The following is an 18,287-nucleotide window of genomic DNA, read 5'->3' on the forward strand; positions in this document are numbered from 1 at the left end:
TCTCCACTCCTTGGGGTCATCAGCCCTTCAAGGGCACAGGGCCTACTGGTGTCTGACTGCTCTTGTTATCCACTTGGAGATGCCCTAGGGCAGTGGTTCTCAACCTTCCTAATGCCGCAACCCTTTAATACAGTTCCTCATGTTGTGGTGACCCCCAGCCATAAGATGACTTTTGTTGCTACTTCGTAACTGTGATGTTGCTACTGTTAATGAATCGTAATGTAAATATGTGTGTTTTTCGATGGTCTTAGGCGACCTTGCTAGCAGTTCTCAACCTGTGGGTCGCAACCGATTCATTAACAGTAGCAACATTACAGTTACGAAGTAGCAACAAAAGTCATCTTATGGCTGGGGGTCACCACAACATGAGGAACTGTATTAAAGGGTCGTGGCATTAGGAAGGTTGAGAACCACTGCCCTAGGGCCGTGGTCGGCAAACTGCGGCTCGCGAGCCACATGCGGCTCTTCGGCCCCTTGAGTGTGGCTCTTCCACAAAATACCACGGCCTGGGCGAGTCTATGTTGAAGAAGTGGCATCAGAAAAAGTTTAAGTGTAAAAAATTTGGCTCTCCAAAGAAATGTCAATCGTTGTCCTGTTGATATTTGGCTCTGTTGATTAATGAGTTTGCCGACCACTGGCCTAGGGCCTTGTCCCAGACCCAGCGAGGGCCCCATGCAGTGTAGCCTTGCCATTACAGAAATGCCCCTGCAGGGTGGCAAGGCCAGGGGACGGGGTATTCAAAATGCTGGTTGTGACCCAGGTGGACCTCAAGCCTGACGGTGCCCTGGTGATGCTGGATTTCCTGGCACAGCAGGACCTTCTGGCCCTGGCCGTGGTGAAGGGCTGTGACCAGAATCTTGTGGGTTGGGGCACAGGCCAGAACCCCCCCGCCCCCCGCACTGAGCTGGTAGTTACCATGTACAGACACTGAATGCCGTCACTGCCACCCACCTCAGCCCCTTCCCCATCTCTGTGGATGCTCCTGTGTCTGTGTGGGCCACAAACAATGCTGCGACATGAGAAAGAGACATGCAGGCTGTGGACTTTTCAGCTTTTATTACAAAAAGAACTTGATCCTAGCCCAGTTTTCCAACAAGTCACCAACTCAGAGTCTGACTTGGTCACGGCCTGTCTGGCTGGGGAGCGGGCTGGTGGACAGGCGCGGAGCCCTGCTCAGAACAAGCAGCCATTTCCTTCTTCCGGTCCCGGGCTGGGAGGAGCGGATGTAGAAGGAGCTCTCCCAGGTCCTCACTGGGCCTCGTTAAAGCGGGTCACCATTGTCTTGTGCAATGTTTCCTTGTAGGACTCCGTGGAGGTGACCCCGTAGGAGCTGCCTCGGGCACCCAAACCGGAGCCCCGCACCCGTGTCTGGGCCTGTGTGAGGAAAGCAGACCATGTCAGGGCACGGGGCCTACGGTGCCAGATGGCTTACTGTCATCCCCTGGGGGGCTGGGGGGCTGGGGGGCAGGCGGGGCTGCAGCAGAGAGAAATGGAGGGTGGGGATGGGATCACGGGAGGCTCACCTCAATGGGTGTCACAATGCCCTGCTTCTTGCGACCCAGGCCGCTGCCCTCTTTCCAGCCCATGGCCTGGAGCATGCGACTGCCGATGTTGTCACTGCCCAGGCCGTCCCGCGTGGGCTGCTCAAAGTCTCTGCAGGGGACGGGAGTAGAGTGTGAGTGCCTGGCCTGCTGGCCCCGGGCCCCCCTCCTGGCCCTGGGCACTCACACGGAGGCGGCAGACAGGCCACCGTACTTCCTCCTCTTCGGCTCGGGGGGCTCAGGGATGCCGTATTTCTCTCTGCGTTCGGCTGCCCGGTCCCGGTACTTCATTTGCTGCAAGTTTGTGTGTGTGAGAGAATGGGGGAGCTGGTCACTACTGGCGGGATAGGCGGGCATCGATGGGGGGCGGGGGGGCGGGGGTCCCAGGAGGAGGATCCAGGTGAGGCAGGCAGTACGCTGTGGGTGTGAGCAGCCGGCATGGGGGGGTCGGGAGACAGCCCCGCAGGGCCAGGATGCGAGATGCCTGATGGCAGCCGGGCTGTTCTCGGCTGAGAACTTGAGCACCAGCTGCCCGAGGGGATGGACAGAGGGGATGGAGGCTAGGATGGATCACACCTCACCTCCATGTCGTTCTTCTCAAGTGCTTCTAGTTCGTTTTCTGACAGGTGCGCTCGCCGGTGGATCTCAAGGTTTTGCTACAAGAGGACAGGAGGAGTGAAGCGGCCGGGCCGGACCGAGCCGGGCCGGACCAAGGTTCTCCTGCCACACCGCCCTGTCACCTTGTGGAGCCCGGAGAGCTGCTGGTGCCGGATGAGCGCCTCCTTGCTGGGGAACTGGCGCCGGCAGAGCAGGCAGGCCAGCTTCTGCCAGTCCGTGAGCTTCTCTTCCCGCTCCGGGCCCCCTCGCTCCTGCTCCTCCTCACTGTCACTCTCCCCGCTGTAGGCCGCCACCAACCCTCGGGGTGGGCTCTGTACAATGGGCAGGAGGGCACAGGAGGTCAGGCCTGGCAAGATCAGAGGCACCTGACCCCCGCCCCCCCCCCCCTTTCTGGCCTGGGCACTCACTGGGCGGTCGTCGCTGGCCAGTTTCGGGAGGTCCATGCTGGTGTGCTGCCTCTCGGCGAGCGCTCCCTGCGGTGCAAGGACGCAAGTTCAGGGACGCCACAGGGACCGGCAGGGTGGTAAGATGGGGGGAGGGGTGCGGATGGGCGGCCACAACCGTACCTTCTTCTCCAGGATGGCGTAGCCGGCATCTGCGGTGGCTGACTCCCGCCTCTCATCGTCCCGCAGGGAGCTGATAGGCTGGAAGCTGTTTTTGAAGTTTTCTTTCTGCTTGTTGAGACTGCGGGCCCAGCGCTCCATGTCCTTGGCGATCTAGGGGTGAGGGTGGGGTGAGGCGCTCAGAAACCCAGCTCCACGCACTGCCCGCTGGCCCTGCAGCAGCCCACCCCACCCTGCAGGCAGGTGAGACGGGCAGTGGTGAAAGCTCGCATTTCTGTCACTGTCACCGATGGCCATCAAGCCCCTCTCCAGCTGTGCGCCCATCCTCCTGACAGACACCCGCATTATTATGTTCCCTGTGTTTTTTCTTTTTTAAAAAAAATACACTTTATTGATTTTTTACAGAGAGGAAGGGAGAGGGATAGAGATAGAGAGCTAGAAACATCGACCAGCTGCCTCCTGCACACCCCCCACCGGGGATGTGCCCGCAACCAAGGTACATGCCCTTGACCGGAATCGAACCTGGGACCCTTGAGTCCGCAGGCCAACGCTCTATCCACTGAGCCAAACCGGTTTCGGCTGTTCCCTGTGTTTTTTCATTTCGCCATTCTAAAATGCACAGGATGGCTTTCTCTTGTCTATAATTTTTATTTACATCTGATCTTTTGCCACGTCCCATATTATATTGTCCCCGCGCCCCCCCCCCCCCCACAACACCATTTTTAGAATTGGCCAGATTGCCAATTTCTTGCTTTTAAGGGCTGCCCTCAGACTGTCACACTCTCCCTATACACATGGACAGTGAGGTCCCCGCCAACTGCTCAGACACAGAACACCGCCGTGGCTGGTTCCTGCCCACCCCCTGCTGGGCCTGAGTTCTCTGGAACATATCGACATGCAGACATGGACACCGCCATACTGTGAGTGGGGTGATCCCAAAGGTGTATGCAGGCCCACACCGGCCTACACTCCCACCAGCAGTGTGAGGGTTCCCACTGGGGGACAGGAAAGCTGGCAAAGCTCACGTGGATGGCACTGGCCACCGCAGGGAGGTGTGAGGCCCTGTCCCGTACCGAGGAGACTGCCCTGCCTCAAGGTCACATAGCAGAGAACAGAGCTAGACCAGGGCCTGGTATCCCTTGGGCAAAATTCCTGCCCACGTACGCATGCTCCCTCAGCAGCGGGGGTAACAGGACGGCAATGCAGTCGTCGGGAGACATGAACAGCCGGCAGTGACTGCCGGACCTGGGTGCTCACCTGCTGGGCCGTCTTGGTCTTGTGCTTCTCCTTCTTCTCTTTGCCCTCCTTGGAGGGCGCCCCTGTCTCCTTGTGCCCGTCGGCTGACTGCTCCAGGGCGGGAACGTAGGTCCGCCTTTCCCCATCCCAGTACAGGTACTGCTGGCTCTGAGCATTGTAGTAATACTGGGGGGGGGGGGGAGGGGCATGAGGGAGGAACGCAAGAAGGGAAACGCAGCCCCCACCCGCTCGCTCCCCGAGCCGCCCCATCACCTGGGAGTTGGGATCGTAGTAGAGGCCGGTCTGAGGATCGTAGTAGTAGCCGGAGGTCTCATCGTACTGGTAGGTGGAGACGTCGGGAACAGCTGGGGACGGCAAGGGGGCGTCACACCCCTCCCTGCCTGGTTCAGAGCCCCCCAGCACCCACGCGCAGCCGGGCTACTCACGGTACTGGCTGTAGGACTCCTGGGCAGTGGGGCTGGTGGCTGGTGGCAGGGCAGAGCTGGGATGGGTGGGGCTCTGGAGCTCAGATTTGAGCACAGCAGGTGACATGATGGTGTATGACTGCTCATGGGGCCAGACAGGGGAACAGGGCTCAGTGTCTGCTCAGGCCCACGGCGCCCAGCCGCCGCCCCCCCCCCCGGGGCCTCCCTCCAGCTCCCTCACCTGGCTGTTGGCAGCAGCGCTCTGGCTGCCGCTGGCCTCGGCTGCCGACTGCTGGTAGATGCCAGGGGTGGCACCAGCTGGGGCGCGGGAGAAAGCCTGCAGCGACACCGAGTCTGCTCCCGGCTCTAGGGAGGCCTCGGCACCTGGAAACAGGGCCGGGGAGGAACGCGCCTGTGAATGGTGGGGCCCAGGAGCCTGTGCCCGCCGGCCACCCCCCACCCCCCCCGTGGCACGGAGGAGGGCCACCGGGGCTCACCTGCTCCAGCTGGGTCCCCTTTGGTTCCAGCCATGCCGGGGCCCTTGGCGCTCTTGAGGTAGCCATGGGCATAGAGGGAGGACTCTGTGCCCTGGCTGCCGCCGTAGCCCTCGTCCTGTTGATAGTAGCTGTAGTCGACCGATGATTCCTCAGGGGCGGCCCAGGCACCCTCCCCACCCTGGGAGGCCTGAGGGGCAGGTGGGAGGGGCTCATTAGCGAAGGAGGGGAGACAGGGGGGGGGGTAACCTGCCAAGAAGCGCTGCCCACAGCTGAGGCTAGTGTCTGCCGACAGAAAGCATGCGGCCCTCAAGACAAGTGAGGCGAGAGGGCTGCGGGGCACAGCGGAACAGGGAGGCAGCGAGAACAAGACAGGAACCAAGGTGCATGCCAATCGCTCCCGGGGCTGGCGCTGGTAACGTCTGTTGTGTGGTGCGTGTGCCCCTGGGCATCAGACCAAGGGAAGTATCATCCTCCCCTTCCTTGGTCTCAGCTCCCCATTTTTGTTTAGCCCCTGATCAATTCCTTTTTTGGTAAAGAGGTGGTAATAACTCAGGACCATACGATAACCGCCACACAGGAGAGAAAAGCAGCCACAGCGGCATGGCAAATGGGAGGCCTGGGAGGTGATGAGGAGGGAGGGAGACTTCAGAGCCCACGGCAGCCACTGTGAGAGGGTTTGGGGGCCATGGCAGACCCAAAGAGCAAGCCAGCCCTCGTGCTCGCAGAGAGGGTGCGAGAGGGTCGCGGCGGCCAGCTCTCCAGGTGCCGGGGCGGAGAAGAGTCGTTGAGTACCTGTGAGATGGCCCACTGGGCCGCAGCAATGGCAGTGCTGGCCACAGAGGCAGCATTGATGCGGCTGCCTTCGTTGGAGGCCATGTCCCTGGGGAGGATGTCAGACACTGGGAGTGAGATGGGGGCCCCCCCGGCTGGGGGACAAGCTGGGAAGGGACACAGGGGGGACCCTGACCTCTTAGAACCCTTTGCAAACTCAACGTTGATGGTCTTGCCATCGATGGTGAGCGGCGGGTGCAGGGCCTGCAGGATCTGGAGCAGCTGAGCTGCCTCCTAGGGGAAGGAGGGGGAGCGGGGGCAGAAGGGTCAGGCCCGGGGAAGTCCCCGGCTCCATTGCCCCACTGCCAGCCATGGGGCCGCGGTGGGGGCTGGGGTCAGGGTCCCCCCTCCCCACCCGGGGGCCGGGACCCTGGCTGCCCGGCCCCCCCTGTGCCGCCCTCACCACGATGGTGGAGAGCTGGATGAAGGCGAAGCCGCGGTTCAGTTGCGTCTGCTTGTCCTTGATGACGCGGACGTTGGAGGAGGAGAGCACGGCGTAGGGTGCCAGGGCCCCCAGGATGGAGTCCATGGTGCTGTGTGGGTTCAGGTTGCGCAAAATGATGGCTGCGGGAAGGGGCCCAGCATTAGGGGGCGCCCTGGATTCTCCGCTCCAGCCCTCCCCTTTGCCGGCTCCCACTGCACCCTCTCCTCCGGCCTCCACATGTTTGCACCTGCTGCTTCCTCTCACTTCTTCCTCCTGGACAAACTACACCTGTCAGCTCCAAGTCCCAGCTCAGTCGCTCCCCTGCCGAGAACTTCCCAACACCCGCCCAAAGTCGAGTCCAGTCGGGTCCTGCTCCTCCCCGGCTCTCCCCCCATCACCTGCCTATCTCGCCACCAGCTGGAGATCCCTGGGAGGACTCGGTCCTGGCCAGCATCTGTCTGGCCTTGGGAGAGCCCAGCCCAGACACCCGAGGGCAGGGAGGAAGGAGGGACAAACAACTGACTCACTGTCGTTGGCGTTCTCGGAGCTCGGCTCTGAGCCCTGGGACAGGGACTGGGAGGCCAGCACGCCCTGGGCCTGGTAGGGCTGCGGCAAGGGGAGCAGGCCCTGGCTCAGCTCCCGTCCACCCAGCGGCAGCGTCTGCTGATCCAGCCTGGCACCCAGCGGCAGCTTCTGCTCCGCCTCTGTCAGGGGAGGCAGAAGACAGGGCCGTGACCCAGGCGGGCTTCCGAGGCTGGCCACCCTCCGCCCTCTCCCACCAGCGTCCCGGGAGCCGGGAGGTGTGAGGGCCTCACCTGACTTGGGCACACCACATTTGAAGCACTTCTCACGGCGTTTGAAGTTCTGGACGCCACACTGTGAGGCACAGGCCAGGCCGTCAGAGGGAGGGGGGGGGGTTCCCGTGATGCCCTCCAAACCTGGATCCACAGGTCCCCCGGGGAACCCTGGCCCGCCCCGGGGACGGGAGGCTCCGGAATCAGGAGGCGGGGGGCTTTGGCTGTCATTCTCGGGCCTGTGAATCCCCCCTTTACACGGTCTCAAATCTGCCCCCGGCGCCAGCCCAGCTCAGGAATCCACAACTTCACCCCCCAGGAAACGGCTGCCTCCTCCGAGGTCCCACCTCCCAGGCCCGGCCCCTGCACTGGCCCGTTAGTGGCTTCCTCTTGCCAGAACTTGCTTCCCTGTTAGAAACCTCCGATGTTTCTCTCCCTAAAAGCCAGGAGGCCCTGTCTTTTGCCAGATTCCCAGCCCTTCTTTATCTCAAGGACTAGGACCCCCCCCCCCCCCCCTCAGCTGCCACACGTCTCTGCTCCAAGGTCAGGTACTGAGCACCACTCTTGTGCCAGGCTCTGCCCTGCATGCCCAGGATGTGGCCTCTGCCCTCAGGGCCTGCCAGCAGCACGGAGGGGCAGGTGAGCGTGCGGGTCCAGTCACCAACAGGGGCCTGGGGCAGACGGTGGGCGCTGGGGGGGCACCGCTCACTCGGCTTGGGCGGGTCAGCAGGGCTGTCTGATCTGAGGAGACCCGGAAGTCTGGTTTGGTGTGGGTTTGCCGGGAAACCAGAGGTTTGCTGTGGCTGTTGAAGGAGGGCGAGGACACAGGCAAAAGCCGAGGCTGGGGAGGAAGGGTGATGCTAGGTGATGGAGGATGGTGCCGCTGGAGCTCAGAGCTCTGGGGGTTTTAAGCAGAGGAGGTCAGGGGCGGCTCTGAGGGATGGTACAGGTGAGAAGGTGGGAAAGACGCCAGCACACCCGAGAGGGGCCATGGTGACTGTCTGGGGGAGGGGAAGACTGGCCTGTGCAGTGGGAATGGCAGGGAGGGCATTTCTCTCTTCTTCTTCTTTTTTTTTTTTAATCCTCACCTGAGGATATTTTTCCATTGATTTTTAGGGAGAGAGGGAGAGAGAGAGAAATATCGATGTGAGGGAAACACATCATTTGGTTGCCTCCTGCATGTGCCCTGACCAGGGACGGGGTGGGGAGGAGCCTGCAACCGAGGTACGTGCCCTTGACCGGAATCAAACCCAGGACCCTTCAGTCTGCAGGCCCACGCTCTAGCCACTGAGCCAAACCAGCCAGGGCGGGAGGGTATTTCCAACAAAGATGTGGGGGGTGAAAAGAGGAAAGGAGAGAATTCCCTGGTCTCGAGGAGTGTCTGGAAACATAAGGGGAGATGGAGTTCCACTGTTGCTTTGTCGCTACCTCTCTGGAGACAGCAGACACCTGCCTTCTGGTATTATTATTATTTTTTAACACAAAAGCCCCCAACCTAGGCAGAATTCCTAGGCAGAATTCATCTTGAGGAGAGGGCCAGGGACTCCCCAAGTTTTCCGCCCTCCCCTTCGATCTCAGGACTGCCACCCAGCTGCGGGGGGTGGGGCTACAGCTTAGGGCTGCTTGTGAGGCTGGCCCGGGGGGGCGGGGAGGGGGGAGACCTGCGCCCAGGGCCCCTGTCATCAGGAGCAAGTCATGGCTCAGGGCTCACCCACAGTCCCACCTCTCTGGAACCTCGGCTTCCTCTTCGGGACTAGAACTACAAAAGCCTACAGCCCGGGCCCTCAGTCTCAGGTGGCCGTGGCTGCGTCGCAGTGGCCTTTAAGGTCAGGTCACCTGACACAGACCCTCCGACACCCTGTGCCTTCCTCCAGAGTAACGGCTGACATCCAACGGTGCTGCTACCTGTGGGCCAGCTGCTGTTCCAAGTGTGACCTTCTCATCACCATATTTTAATCCTCCCAAGCACCTTTGGGGACCGGTGTCATTACTATTTGCGTGCTGGAGATGGGAGAGTGAGGTAGAGAGAGGGAAAGGGCCGTGATCAGAATCCGGGTGGAGCCGGGAGAGTCTCACTCCAGCCAGTCTGGTCTGAGGTCCTCCTCGCACGCACCATGTTATGCCTCCACTATCACTAGCTCGTCATTTACGTAAGTATCTGTGGGCCATCTACTGGGACTCCCGGCAAGATCACGCTTCGTGAGGGCAGAGCCTGGCACCCAGGAAAAGCTCAGTACACACGGGTGGGTGGGTGAGTGGCAAGGAACTGTGGCCACGTGAGCGGAGCCAGCCCTCGGAGGTCCCGGGGGCACAGGGATGTTGCCGCCCCGGCTGCCGCCGTTTCAGTCCGCGGCCGCCGCTGCCCGCCGCCCCTGTACCTTGTTACACAGCCAGTCCTCATTGATCTTGGGCTTGGGGTCGCTGTAGTGCATGGACACCTTCTGGCCCAGGATGCTGAGCGAGTGCTGCAGGGAGAAGCAGAGCCGAGTGAGGCCCGGGCCGCAGTGCCCCAGCACCGCTTCAGCACAGGAGAAGAGAGTGAGCGAGCCCTTCAGCTGGATGGATGAGGGACAGGGAGCGGAGGGAGGTCGGAGAACTGACGAGGGAAGAAGGAAGGGAAGGAGGGAGGGAGAGCGCCGCGGCCCTGGGGCGCAGCTGTTCGCTGCCTGGTCAGGGCACGCACACGTGAACACAGGCCAGCCGGGCACACGGGGCTCGGCGCAGCGACGCTTGCCCGGCAGCGGGGAAACCCCCACTCGGCCCTGCCACTGCCAGGCCACACTCGGGGCCAGCACTACACAGGCTACACTTGGGATGAGGGGGGCGGGAAGGGAGGGAGAGGAGGGGGAGAGAAAGAGAGAGAGAGAGAGAGAGACAGAGAGAGTACACGCGCACTAGTGCTGGAGAAGGGGAGAGAGAAAGAGGCATATTGAGAAGATGGAAGTTCCTGCTGGGAGGAGGTCTCCCCGTGGCCGGCTGGGTCCGGCACTAGCCTGGGGACCGGCAGAGAGGTCCCAGGGGCGGCCCCACTGAGAACCTCTTCCAGCACACCTGTCCCCCCCCTCCACCAGTGACAGCGCCGCACACCACAGAGCCAGGCTCTGGGCGGGCAGGCAGGTCCTTGGGACTCAAGGTCCCAAAGCCGCTGGGGGAGCAGGCTCCCTTCCCTGCAGGCAGCAGGGCTCCGGGCTGAGGGGGCTGGTGGGGACCCCTGTGCGGGTGGGTGCAGTGGGAGGGATGGGGCGGCAGGTGGGTCCTGGTGAATAAAGCGAACACACTTGACTGGTGCTTTACACCCACAGAGCAAGGCTGGCCTCCTGTGCAGGAATCAGAGGGCTGCACTCACGTGTGGGGAGAGCTGGTGAAGCGGGACCTGCTAGTGACGGTGCCGACAGCCACGTCCCCCCCGCGGCTGGATCCAGCCACGCCGGACAGGGGGACGGAGGACTGGCGCTGCCTGACCCGGGAGCAGGACAGGCCCCCCGGTAGTGGGACCCTCGGTGAAAGACCCTTCCTTCTAGCCTCTTCTCTGAAAGCTGTGCCCGGAGAGGTGGAGGGGCGGAGCTAGTGCCTGGCCGGGGAGGGGCAGGTGGTGACTGTGGGCTCTGGATGGGCTGCCCAGTGGGTAGCGAGAGATGGAAAGAGGAGATATTGAGGGTCAGGAAGGGGGAGAGAGAGGGGACGGGGGTGGGGTGGGACACAGGGCCACAGGGCAGGGAACTGTGTCCATAAGAATCAGGCGATGGGGAGCGCTCGATTACAAAGTAGTATTTGTTTGGGGGGGGGGGGTTCAAGTGCGGCAAAGCAACCTGATTGGCTTCCATCCATCGTGTAGCGTCCTGCAAGTGACTAAACTCGACGAAGGCGAAGCCCCGGCTCTGACCTGGAGACAGCATTCAGATACAGACGCAGTGGGTTAGTCAACAGCTTTGGACACACGGCGTTCCCGGGGGCGGGACCCGAGGGGAGAGGATGGGGGCAGAGAGGGAAGGGGGAGAGGACAAAGGCAGAAAGGGAGAGAAAGAAACACTCAGAGAGAAAGACCATGGGGTGGGAGGCCAGGGAGATGACGGGAGGAGCAGGAGAGAGGAGAGGAGGAGGGGGGTGGGTGGGTGGGAACAGATGCACACACGCCAGCTGGGAAGAAAGACCGAGACAGGGCTCAGGCCAGCCCGGGGTGACAGAGACGGAGAGGAGGAGCTGGGAGGGACAGGGTACGAGTAGAGATCTGTCTCCAGAGAAGGAAGGAGGGCAGGTGGGCAGGCTGCTGGCTCCACATGGGCCAGAATAAGTAACGGAAGGGCAGGGCCCAGCTCAAGGCCAGGGGCGCCCGCGAGGGGCCCCGTCATAGGTGTTTCATCCAAGGGGCAAAAGGACAGCTGGGCCGAGCGGCTCGGAGAGGCTGGGAAGGCTCCAGGCCCATCGGGAACCGGGAGGGCTCGGGAGAGAGTGTCACCTCAGCCTTGCCCCAGTGCATGGGGGGTGGCCTCAGGAGGGAGCCACCTCAGGGCCCAGGGGGAGGAGTAGAGCCGCCCCCAGCCCAGGTCCTCCTGGGCAGCAGGAGGCAGACGTGGAAGCATCAGTGGGTGTCTGGGAGGCGTGCCCAGGGCCAGAGGAGGCCGCACCTGGGGCACTGCTGGGGGCGGAGACCACCATCTCAATGGCCTGTGGCCGGGCCAGGGTGAAGTGGGGCCCGACCTGCGTGCTGCCGAGAGAGACTCCAGGCCGGGCCGGGGCCAGGAGAGGCACCCGGGCTGGAGGCTGCGGGAAGCAGCTCCACCTTCAGAGGTGGACACAGGGAGGGCTGGGATGTGGCGGGGCTGGGGGTGCATGCTTATCTCCAAAAGAAGAATTGTTAGGGTGCACAGGAGGGTGGAATGATATGATGATTGATAGATAGATAGATAGATAGATAGATAGATAGGGACATAGAGAGAGAGATAGAGAGAGACAGAGAGAGAGAGACAGAGATGAAGGCATGGGGAGGAGAGAGACTGAGATGGAGAGAGAAGCCCAGGCAGAGTGAGGCCCCACTGTGCCTGCCTTGGGGAGCCTGGGCCAGAGATCCTGTAGAGACAGCTCCCCCCAAAGCCCCCTACTACCCTCAGGCCACCTCCAAGCAGCCTGCAAGAGGGAGGGAGGGGACAGGTGGGGCCAGAAATTCTGGCTGCTCCTTGGGATGAGCCCTGGGGTGAGAGCCGTCCCCTGCCTCCCCTCTTGGGATACATGGGGTGGGGGGGGCAGTGCCAGACCTCCTTTCTGGCCAGAGGCTGTTACCAGAAAAATGTGGGGGGAGAGGGAGGGCAGGGGAAGGAGAAGAGCGGAGAGGGAAAGGGGTACAGTGGGAGGCGGTTACCATCTCAGATACTCCGAGTCCCAGAGAGGAGGTCCCCGGAGCCTGGCCCTGGCCCTGCCCCTGGGGAGCGCTCAGCTCAGCTCAGAGCTGCACCTCCTTCCCCAACAGCCCCTCGGAAGAGACTGCTGGCCAGAGCTGCGAGGAGAGCGGGATGGAGGGGAGAGAACAAGAGGGGGACCCCAAGCTGCCCGTCCCCAGCTGTGGCGGGAAGGCAGGGGAGGGAGGGTGCGGAGGAGGCAGAGGCAGGAGGAGACTCGTGGCGGAGGCTGGCCAGCAGAAGGGGGAGGCGCTGGAACGAAAGCTCACCTGAGGATTTGTTCCTCATCAGCCGCACCTCGCGCGCTTGGATGCCATGGGACTGCAGCTGGCCACGGATCTGTAAGGGGAGAGACAGGTTGGGGCCGGCTCAGCACAGGGGCTGCTGGGGAGCTGAGGCCGGCTGGAGGCCTCCAGGCCCCGAGGGGCCATCGGGGATGCACACACACCGTCTCCTCCCTCTCCCTCCCTCCCTCCCTCTCTCTCTCTCTCTCTCTCTCTCTCTCTCTCTCTCTCTCTCTCTCTCTCCCCCTCGGGGCTTTCCCCCAAGTGACCAGAGCCCCAGCCCCACACCAGTACCCAGTCTCAGCATGCGGCCCGGACTTGGAGAGTCAGACGGAGGACAGGTCTGGCGCAAGGTGAAGCATGGCAGCGTGATGAGCCTCGGGGCAGAGGACAATAGAGAGAGAGCGAGCGAGCGAGCGAGCCTGGCCCCGGAGGATGGTGGGCGGGGGCAGCCTGACAAGAGGCTTGGCGCAGCCACAAAGCGAGGAAAGCTGGGATGCAATTCCGGCCCTTGGCAAAGGGGCTGCCCCCTGCTCGCATCAAGAGACCCGTGACGCACGCACGAAACTAGAAGGGCTGGGGTCTGAGCAAACTCCAAGCCGGGCTTGCTCCTAGAACCCGAGGGGAGCAAAACTTGGGGCCGAGACAAAAAGGTGCGGTGTGGATGAAGGAAGCCAGAGGGAAGCTGAGAGGCAGTTCGGGATGCGGCCCAGGTGAGTGGTGGCTCTCGCAGAAGCCTGGGAGTGCGAGCTGGGCATCCTCAGGCAGCAGCCTTAACGCCTCTGGGCCTCGGTTCCCTTCTCAGGCAAAACAACAGAAAGGAGATTAAACACACACACACACACACACACACACACACACACACAGGAGGATGAAAAGGGACACACACAGGAGATTATCAGGGGCACACACTCAGGAAGGGCTCGGGAAACTGCAAGAATTTGGGCTCTGGGGCCCACCTGCTCCGTTTCAGACCCCAACTCTGCCCTGCCACTCACTGGCTGGGACTTGGGACAAGTCCCTTCACTGCTGGGGGCCCGGCTTCCTCATCCAGAGACTGGAAACACAAGGGGTACCTTCTCCGAGGGGTGGCTGAGGACTAAGTCAGACGTGGTGCGTGGCCCGCTCTGGGAACTCCTCAAGAGAGGTCAGCGCTCAGTACTGTCTGACCAGGAAGCGGGCAGGCGGGCCAGACGGGAGGGGGCTGGCAGATCTCAGAGGAGAGCTGAGCAGGGAGTTCACGGGGCAGGGAGGAGGAAGAGAGCACAGGAGGCTATGCTAGTGGCCCCCTCGGGTTTTACTGGGGCTCCCCAGGGGAAGGCTACAGGAGAAGGACCAGGAGAGAAGGGAGGAGGAGGGAAGGGAACACCACAACGGAAAACAGTATGGAGAGACTGTTAGCAGCGCAGGAAGGAAGTCAAAGAGAAACCCAAGGCGTGTCTGGCTGGAGTGGCTCAGCTGGTTGGAGCACCATCCTGTGCATGGTTCGATTCCCGGCAGGGCACACACCCAGGTTGTGGGTTCGATCCCCAGTTGGGGCATTTACGGAAGGCAACTGATCAATGTTTCTCTCTTTCTCTCCCCCTTCCTCTAAGCATTCTTTCTCCTCCCTCTGTATCTGTCTCTGTCTCTCTCTCCCTTCCTCTAAGCATGAGGATTTAAAAAAAAACAAAAACAAAAACAAAAAAAAAACCCCAAGGCTTTGTGGCCAGGCCAGTAAGGGGATCTGATGCAGGTGCCAAAAGAGGGCAGGGGGAGGGGTGAGAATAAAATCCCAGGGGGACCCTTTCCACCAGCATCACCTATGCCACCAGCAATACCCGGCATGGGGCCCTTAACCAACATGCGCAGAATGGACGAAGGCCCAGGGGCATGTGCGGGAGGAACACTCTGCTCCCTCCCGCATCCAATCTATCGGCCACTCCGCTCCTCCTTCCAGACCAGGAGGACAGGTCAGTGCCGGGAGCCGGGAGCCGGTGGGGAGAAGGGGTCACAGGTGCCGAGGGCCGGGGGAGGGACAAGGTGCGGGCCCTGGAGGAAACCCAGCCTGGCCTCCTGCTCTGCCACCTGCCCGGGGCCACGGGGGGCACGTACGTCATCCTCAGTGGCTGCCTGTGGCAGCATCCTCAGCATGACGATGTTACTGGCCTTCTCCTCCTCCTCCTCCTCCTCCTCCTCCTCCTCCTCCTCCTCCCCTTGCTCCGTGCGATAGTCCTGGTCCCGATAGTCGCCGTCTCGGGGGAAGCCTGGCGGGCCGGTGGGGCTGTGCCTGTGCCGCCGCCGCCGCCTACGCTGAGTCTCGGAGCCCGGGGAGGCCTCGTAGGAATCCTGGCCAACAGAACGAGACGAGAGACGCCAGACGCGTAGTCAGTCTGGGGTGGGCCTGGGGGCTGGCCGCTGGCTCTCTGAGGCAGGCAGGCTCTGAAAGCCAGGGCTGGGCGGGCTCCGGCTAAAGGCTTGGGGCAGGCAGGGGGGTAGGCCCTGGGCTGCAACCCTCCTGGGGTTAGCCATTCTCCCCGGGACGCGACGCCTCCGTGGGCTGCCTGGGAGGGGAGTGGGGAGAAGCCGGCGGCTCTGCTGGCGGGGGGAGGGACTCCCACGGACTGGTGGCCAGACCCTGCTTACATCTCCTTGGGAAGAGGTGGTCTGAGGTTGGCACGCTAAGCCCCGCCCTCTGATTCTCCCTGCTCCTCCCCAGGCAGCTCAGCTAGGACTGCCCAGCTGTTCCTTGTGCCACGGAAGGCCGGGCATGGCTTGTGGTTCCCGGCCTGGGCCTGGGCCCTGCAGCCCCGTCGTGGGCATGGGCACAGCTTCAGGTCTTGGTCAGAGCCAAGCAAACGTGCAAGGGCCTCAGCCCGCCTCCTGGTCCCTGATCCTCCGCCGGACCAGCCCTGTCACCACCAGGATCCCTCCGAACAGGGTGTGGTGCCGGCTCCTTGGGTGCTGCCCAACCCATCCTTCCAGGACCGAGCAGGCCAGGCTGGGGTCCACCCCTCCCGCCCTCGGGAGGGCCAGATGATTCAGTGCTCCGCTCCTACCCTTCCCGCCCCAGCTGCCTTCCCCGACTGGGAAAGCTGGGCTGCTTAGCACAGGGGTCTCTGCATCAGACACCCCCACCCCCCACCCCAGAGGGAGGCCCACGGCCCGCACTCTGCCCTTCCAGGGCTGAGGCTGCAGGAGCACCCTTCCACCCGCTGAGGAAGGGAGCTGCCTGCTGGCTCAGACCAGGGCCCTGGCTGCCCCTCCAACGGGGTTTCCCTAAGGTGGGGCTGCCGCTTCCCCTCAGCTGAAGGCCCCCTGATGGCGAGCATCGTGCCTTCCTACTAAGCCTAGGGCTGGCTCCCAACATGGAGCACAGCGGACAGGCCTCGGGGGGGCCCACGGCGGGCCTCCCGGGAGCCTCGTACGGCTGGGAGCAGGCCCGCACGGCTTGCCAACCGTGGGCCCAAGCGGTGGCCTGGGGAAGAGGGAGAGAGGTGGTGGCGAGGGGCCCCCAGAAGTACAGAGCCAAGCATATGGAAGTCAGGGAGCCCCAACTCGGGAGAGGAGCCCCCCGAGGGGGAGTGGGGACAGAGCCTTCAGGTGAGGCAAAGCCACTGAGCACAGTCCAAAGGCAGGGGAGCTGAAAGCTACCTGCAGCCACACGGAGGCCCTGCAGGAGCCACCCCCTGCCCCCCACCGGGCCAGGCCGGCCCCGCCGCCCTCACCTCTGCACTCTGCTCCTCGGAGGAGTCGTCGTAGTCGTGCTTGCCCTCCTGGCTGCCGTACTCGCGGGGGTACGAGCGGTAGTCCATGTCTCGGTAGTCATGGTCCCGGCTGCGGTTCTCCCCACTGTCGTCCTGGGACCGGTCGGTGGCTCCGTAGCGGCCAGTCCTGTCCCCACGACCACCCCTGGGGGAAGGCAAGTGGGAGGGGTTACAGGGCCGTCCTTGCTGGAACGTGCGACAGGTGAGGCTGAGCCCTACCCACTCCCTCTTTTTAGACCCTCAGCCCCAGGCCCCACCAGGGGTCCCTAAATCCAGACCCCGCGGGGCGAGCGGGCTCCCACCTCTCTCACAAACACAATCCGCTCCTCTCCTTCCCTCCCTCGCCTCTCCCGTCCATGCTGTCCTCCTTCCCTGGGCTGCGGGTGTGGACGCCTGGCCTCCACCCGGGACTCCAGCCAGCTCACTCTCTACACCCCAAACGTGAGCGAGTGCTCTCCAAGGCAAAGCCAACTGAGCCCAGTCCTACCACCCCCTTCAGTGTCTCCCTCTTACCCTCAGGATAAAACACCAAAATGCTTACCCAGGTCCTACAAGGTCTGAGGGTCCTGCAGGCCCAGATCCCTGCCCATCTCCCCCCCCAAACTCTCTCTCTCTCTCTCTCTCTGCCTCATTGTGCATTTTGTGCCCTGCCTGTGTCTCAGTCACCTTGCCAGCACTAGCAGCTGTTTCGTTTAAACTCCCACTGCAATAACTGTAAAGTAATTATCGCAAAGTTGACTTGATGTGCATTTCTTCGATGACTTAAAAAGTATTAAACTGGCCCAGCCGGCGTGGCTCAGTGGCTGGCGTCGACCTACAAACCAGGAGGTCACGGTTCAACTCCCGGTCAGGGTACATGCCTGGGTTGTAGGCTCCATCCCCAGTGGGGGGTGTGCAGGAGGCAGCCGATCAATGATTCTCATCATTGCTGTTTCTCTCTCTCTCTCCCTCTCTGAAACCAATAAAAATATATTAAGAAAACAACAACAAACAAGGAAAAACAGACACCATATACACTACCACTAGCAGGAACCCAATCCCGGGCAGGAACAACACTAGCATGTCTATTACTAACGTTGTTCTAAGATACTAGCTAAAACAACTAAACAAAGGAATGAAGAAAAGAGATTAAAAGCTGGAAAGGAGAAGGTAAAATCACCAGCACTTGTCAATGATATGAGGATATGACTGCAAAGTCTAAGAGAACCAACTGAAAAATGATTACAAAGCAGTAAGGATGCTAGATACAAAATTAATACGCAGAAATAAATACCTTGCCTGTATTCAGGGTGCCGCTGTTTAGAAAACTGGACGATCCCAAGCATAACTGCATCAAGAAGATTAACTAATGGACACGTGCAAGACCTTATAACTGACTATACTTCACTCATATAAACCAGGATACATTTAAAATGGGTCAGTAATTGCCCTAGCTGGTTTGCCTCAGTGGATAGAGCACTGGCCTGTGGACTGAAAGATCCTGGGTTCAATTCCAGTCAAGGGCACATGCCTGAGTTGCAGTCTCGCTCCCCACTAGGGGGCGTGCAGGAGGCAGCCAATCAATGAGTCTCTCATTATTGATGTTTCTATCTCTTTCTCCCTTCCTCTCTGAAATCAATAAATAAATATATATATATAAAAGATCTTTAAAAAATAAAATGGGTCAATAATTGAAGGATTTTTTAAATCCTTACCCGATAACATGCTTAGAGAGGAGAGGGGGAAAGAAAGAAACATGGATGTGAGAGAAACATGCTCTGACCAGTGATCGGACCCCTAACCTTTTGGTGCACAGGACAACACTCAACCAACTGAGTCACTCTGGCCAGGCTGAAATGGGTCAGTGATATAGATGGAAAAAATGAAACATTAAAAGTAGAAGAAAACATGGGATAAATTCCTTGATAAGCTTGAAATGGGGAAAACTATGACACA

The 18,287-nt window shown here is 61.2% G+C and overlaps 1 protein-coding gene across 4 annotated transcripts in view; it reads right to left on the bottom strand.

Annotated features, from left to right (window-relative positions):
* Nucleotides 1–1,041: 1,041 nt before the first annotated feature.
* Nucleotides 1,042–18,287, bottom strand: part of RBM10 (RNA binding motif protein 10) — a 31,653-nt gene continuing 14,407 nt past the window's right edge. Inside the window, exons 3-24 of one of the 4 annotated variants that reach the window (XM_079764934.1) lie at nt 16,314–16,497; nt 14,701–14,934; nt 12,592–12,661; nt 10,739–10,812; nt 9,308–9,394; nt 6,951–7,011; nt 6,663–6,839; nt 6,115–6,275; nt 5,848–5,945; nt 5,673–5,760; nt 4,881–5,067; nt 4,625–4,767; nt 4,405–4,522; nt 4,232–4,323; nt 3,980–4,144; nt 2,726–2,875; nt 2,567–2,632; nt 2,282–2,470; nt 2,123–2,197; nt 1,729–1,835; nt 1,524–1,653; nt 1,042–1,374 (exon numbers count right to left, since the gene is read on the bottom strand). In XM_079764934.1, coding sequence (XP_079621060.1) covers nt 1,249–1,374; nt 1,524–1,653; nt 1,729–1,835; nt 2,123–2,197; nt 2,282–2,470; nt 2,567–2,632; nt 2,726–2,875; nt 3,980–4,144; nt 4,232–4,323; nt 4,405–4,522; nt 4,625–4,767; nt 4,881–5,067; nt 5,673–5,760; nt 5,848–5,945; nt 6,115–6,275; nt 6,663–6,839; nt 6,951–7,011; nt 9,308–9,394; nt 10,739–10,812; nt 12,592–12,661; nt 14,701–14,934; nt 16,314–16,497 — 2,782 coding nt within the window. In that variant the 3' untranslated portion in view covers nt 1,042–1,248. The remainder of the gene's footprint in view (nt 1,375–1,523; nt 1,654–1,728; nt 1,836–2,122; nt 2,198–2,281; nt 2,471–2,566; nt 2,633–2,725; nt 2,876–3,979; nt 4,145–4,231; nt 4,324–4,404; nt 4,523–4,624; nt 4,768–4,880; nt 5,068–5,672; nt 5,761–5,847; nt 5,946–6,114; nt 6,276–6,662; nt 6,840–6,950; nt 7,012–9,307; nt 9,395–10,738; nt 10,813–12,591; nt 12,662–14,700; nt 14,935–16,313; nt 16,498–18,287) is intronic. The other 3 variants (XM_079764935.1, XM_079764936.1, XM_079764937.1) reach the window with 3 other exon arrangements.

Source organism: Cnephaeus nilssonii (assembly GCF_951640355.1).
Source record: "Cnephaeus nilssonii genome assembly, chromosome: X".
Lineage (NCBI taxonomy): Eukaryota > Metazoa > Chordata > Mammalia > Chiroptera > Vespertilionidae > Cnephaeus > Cnephaeus nilssonii.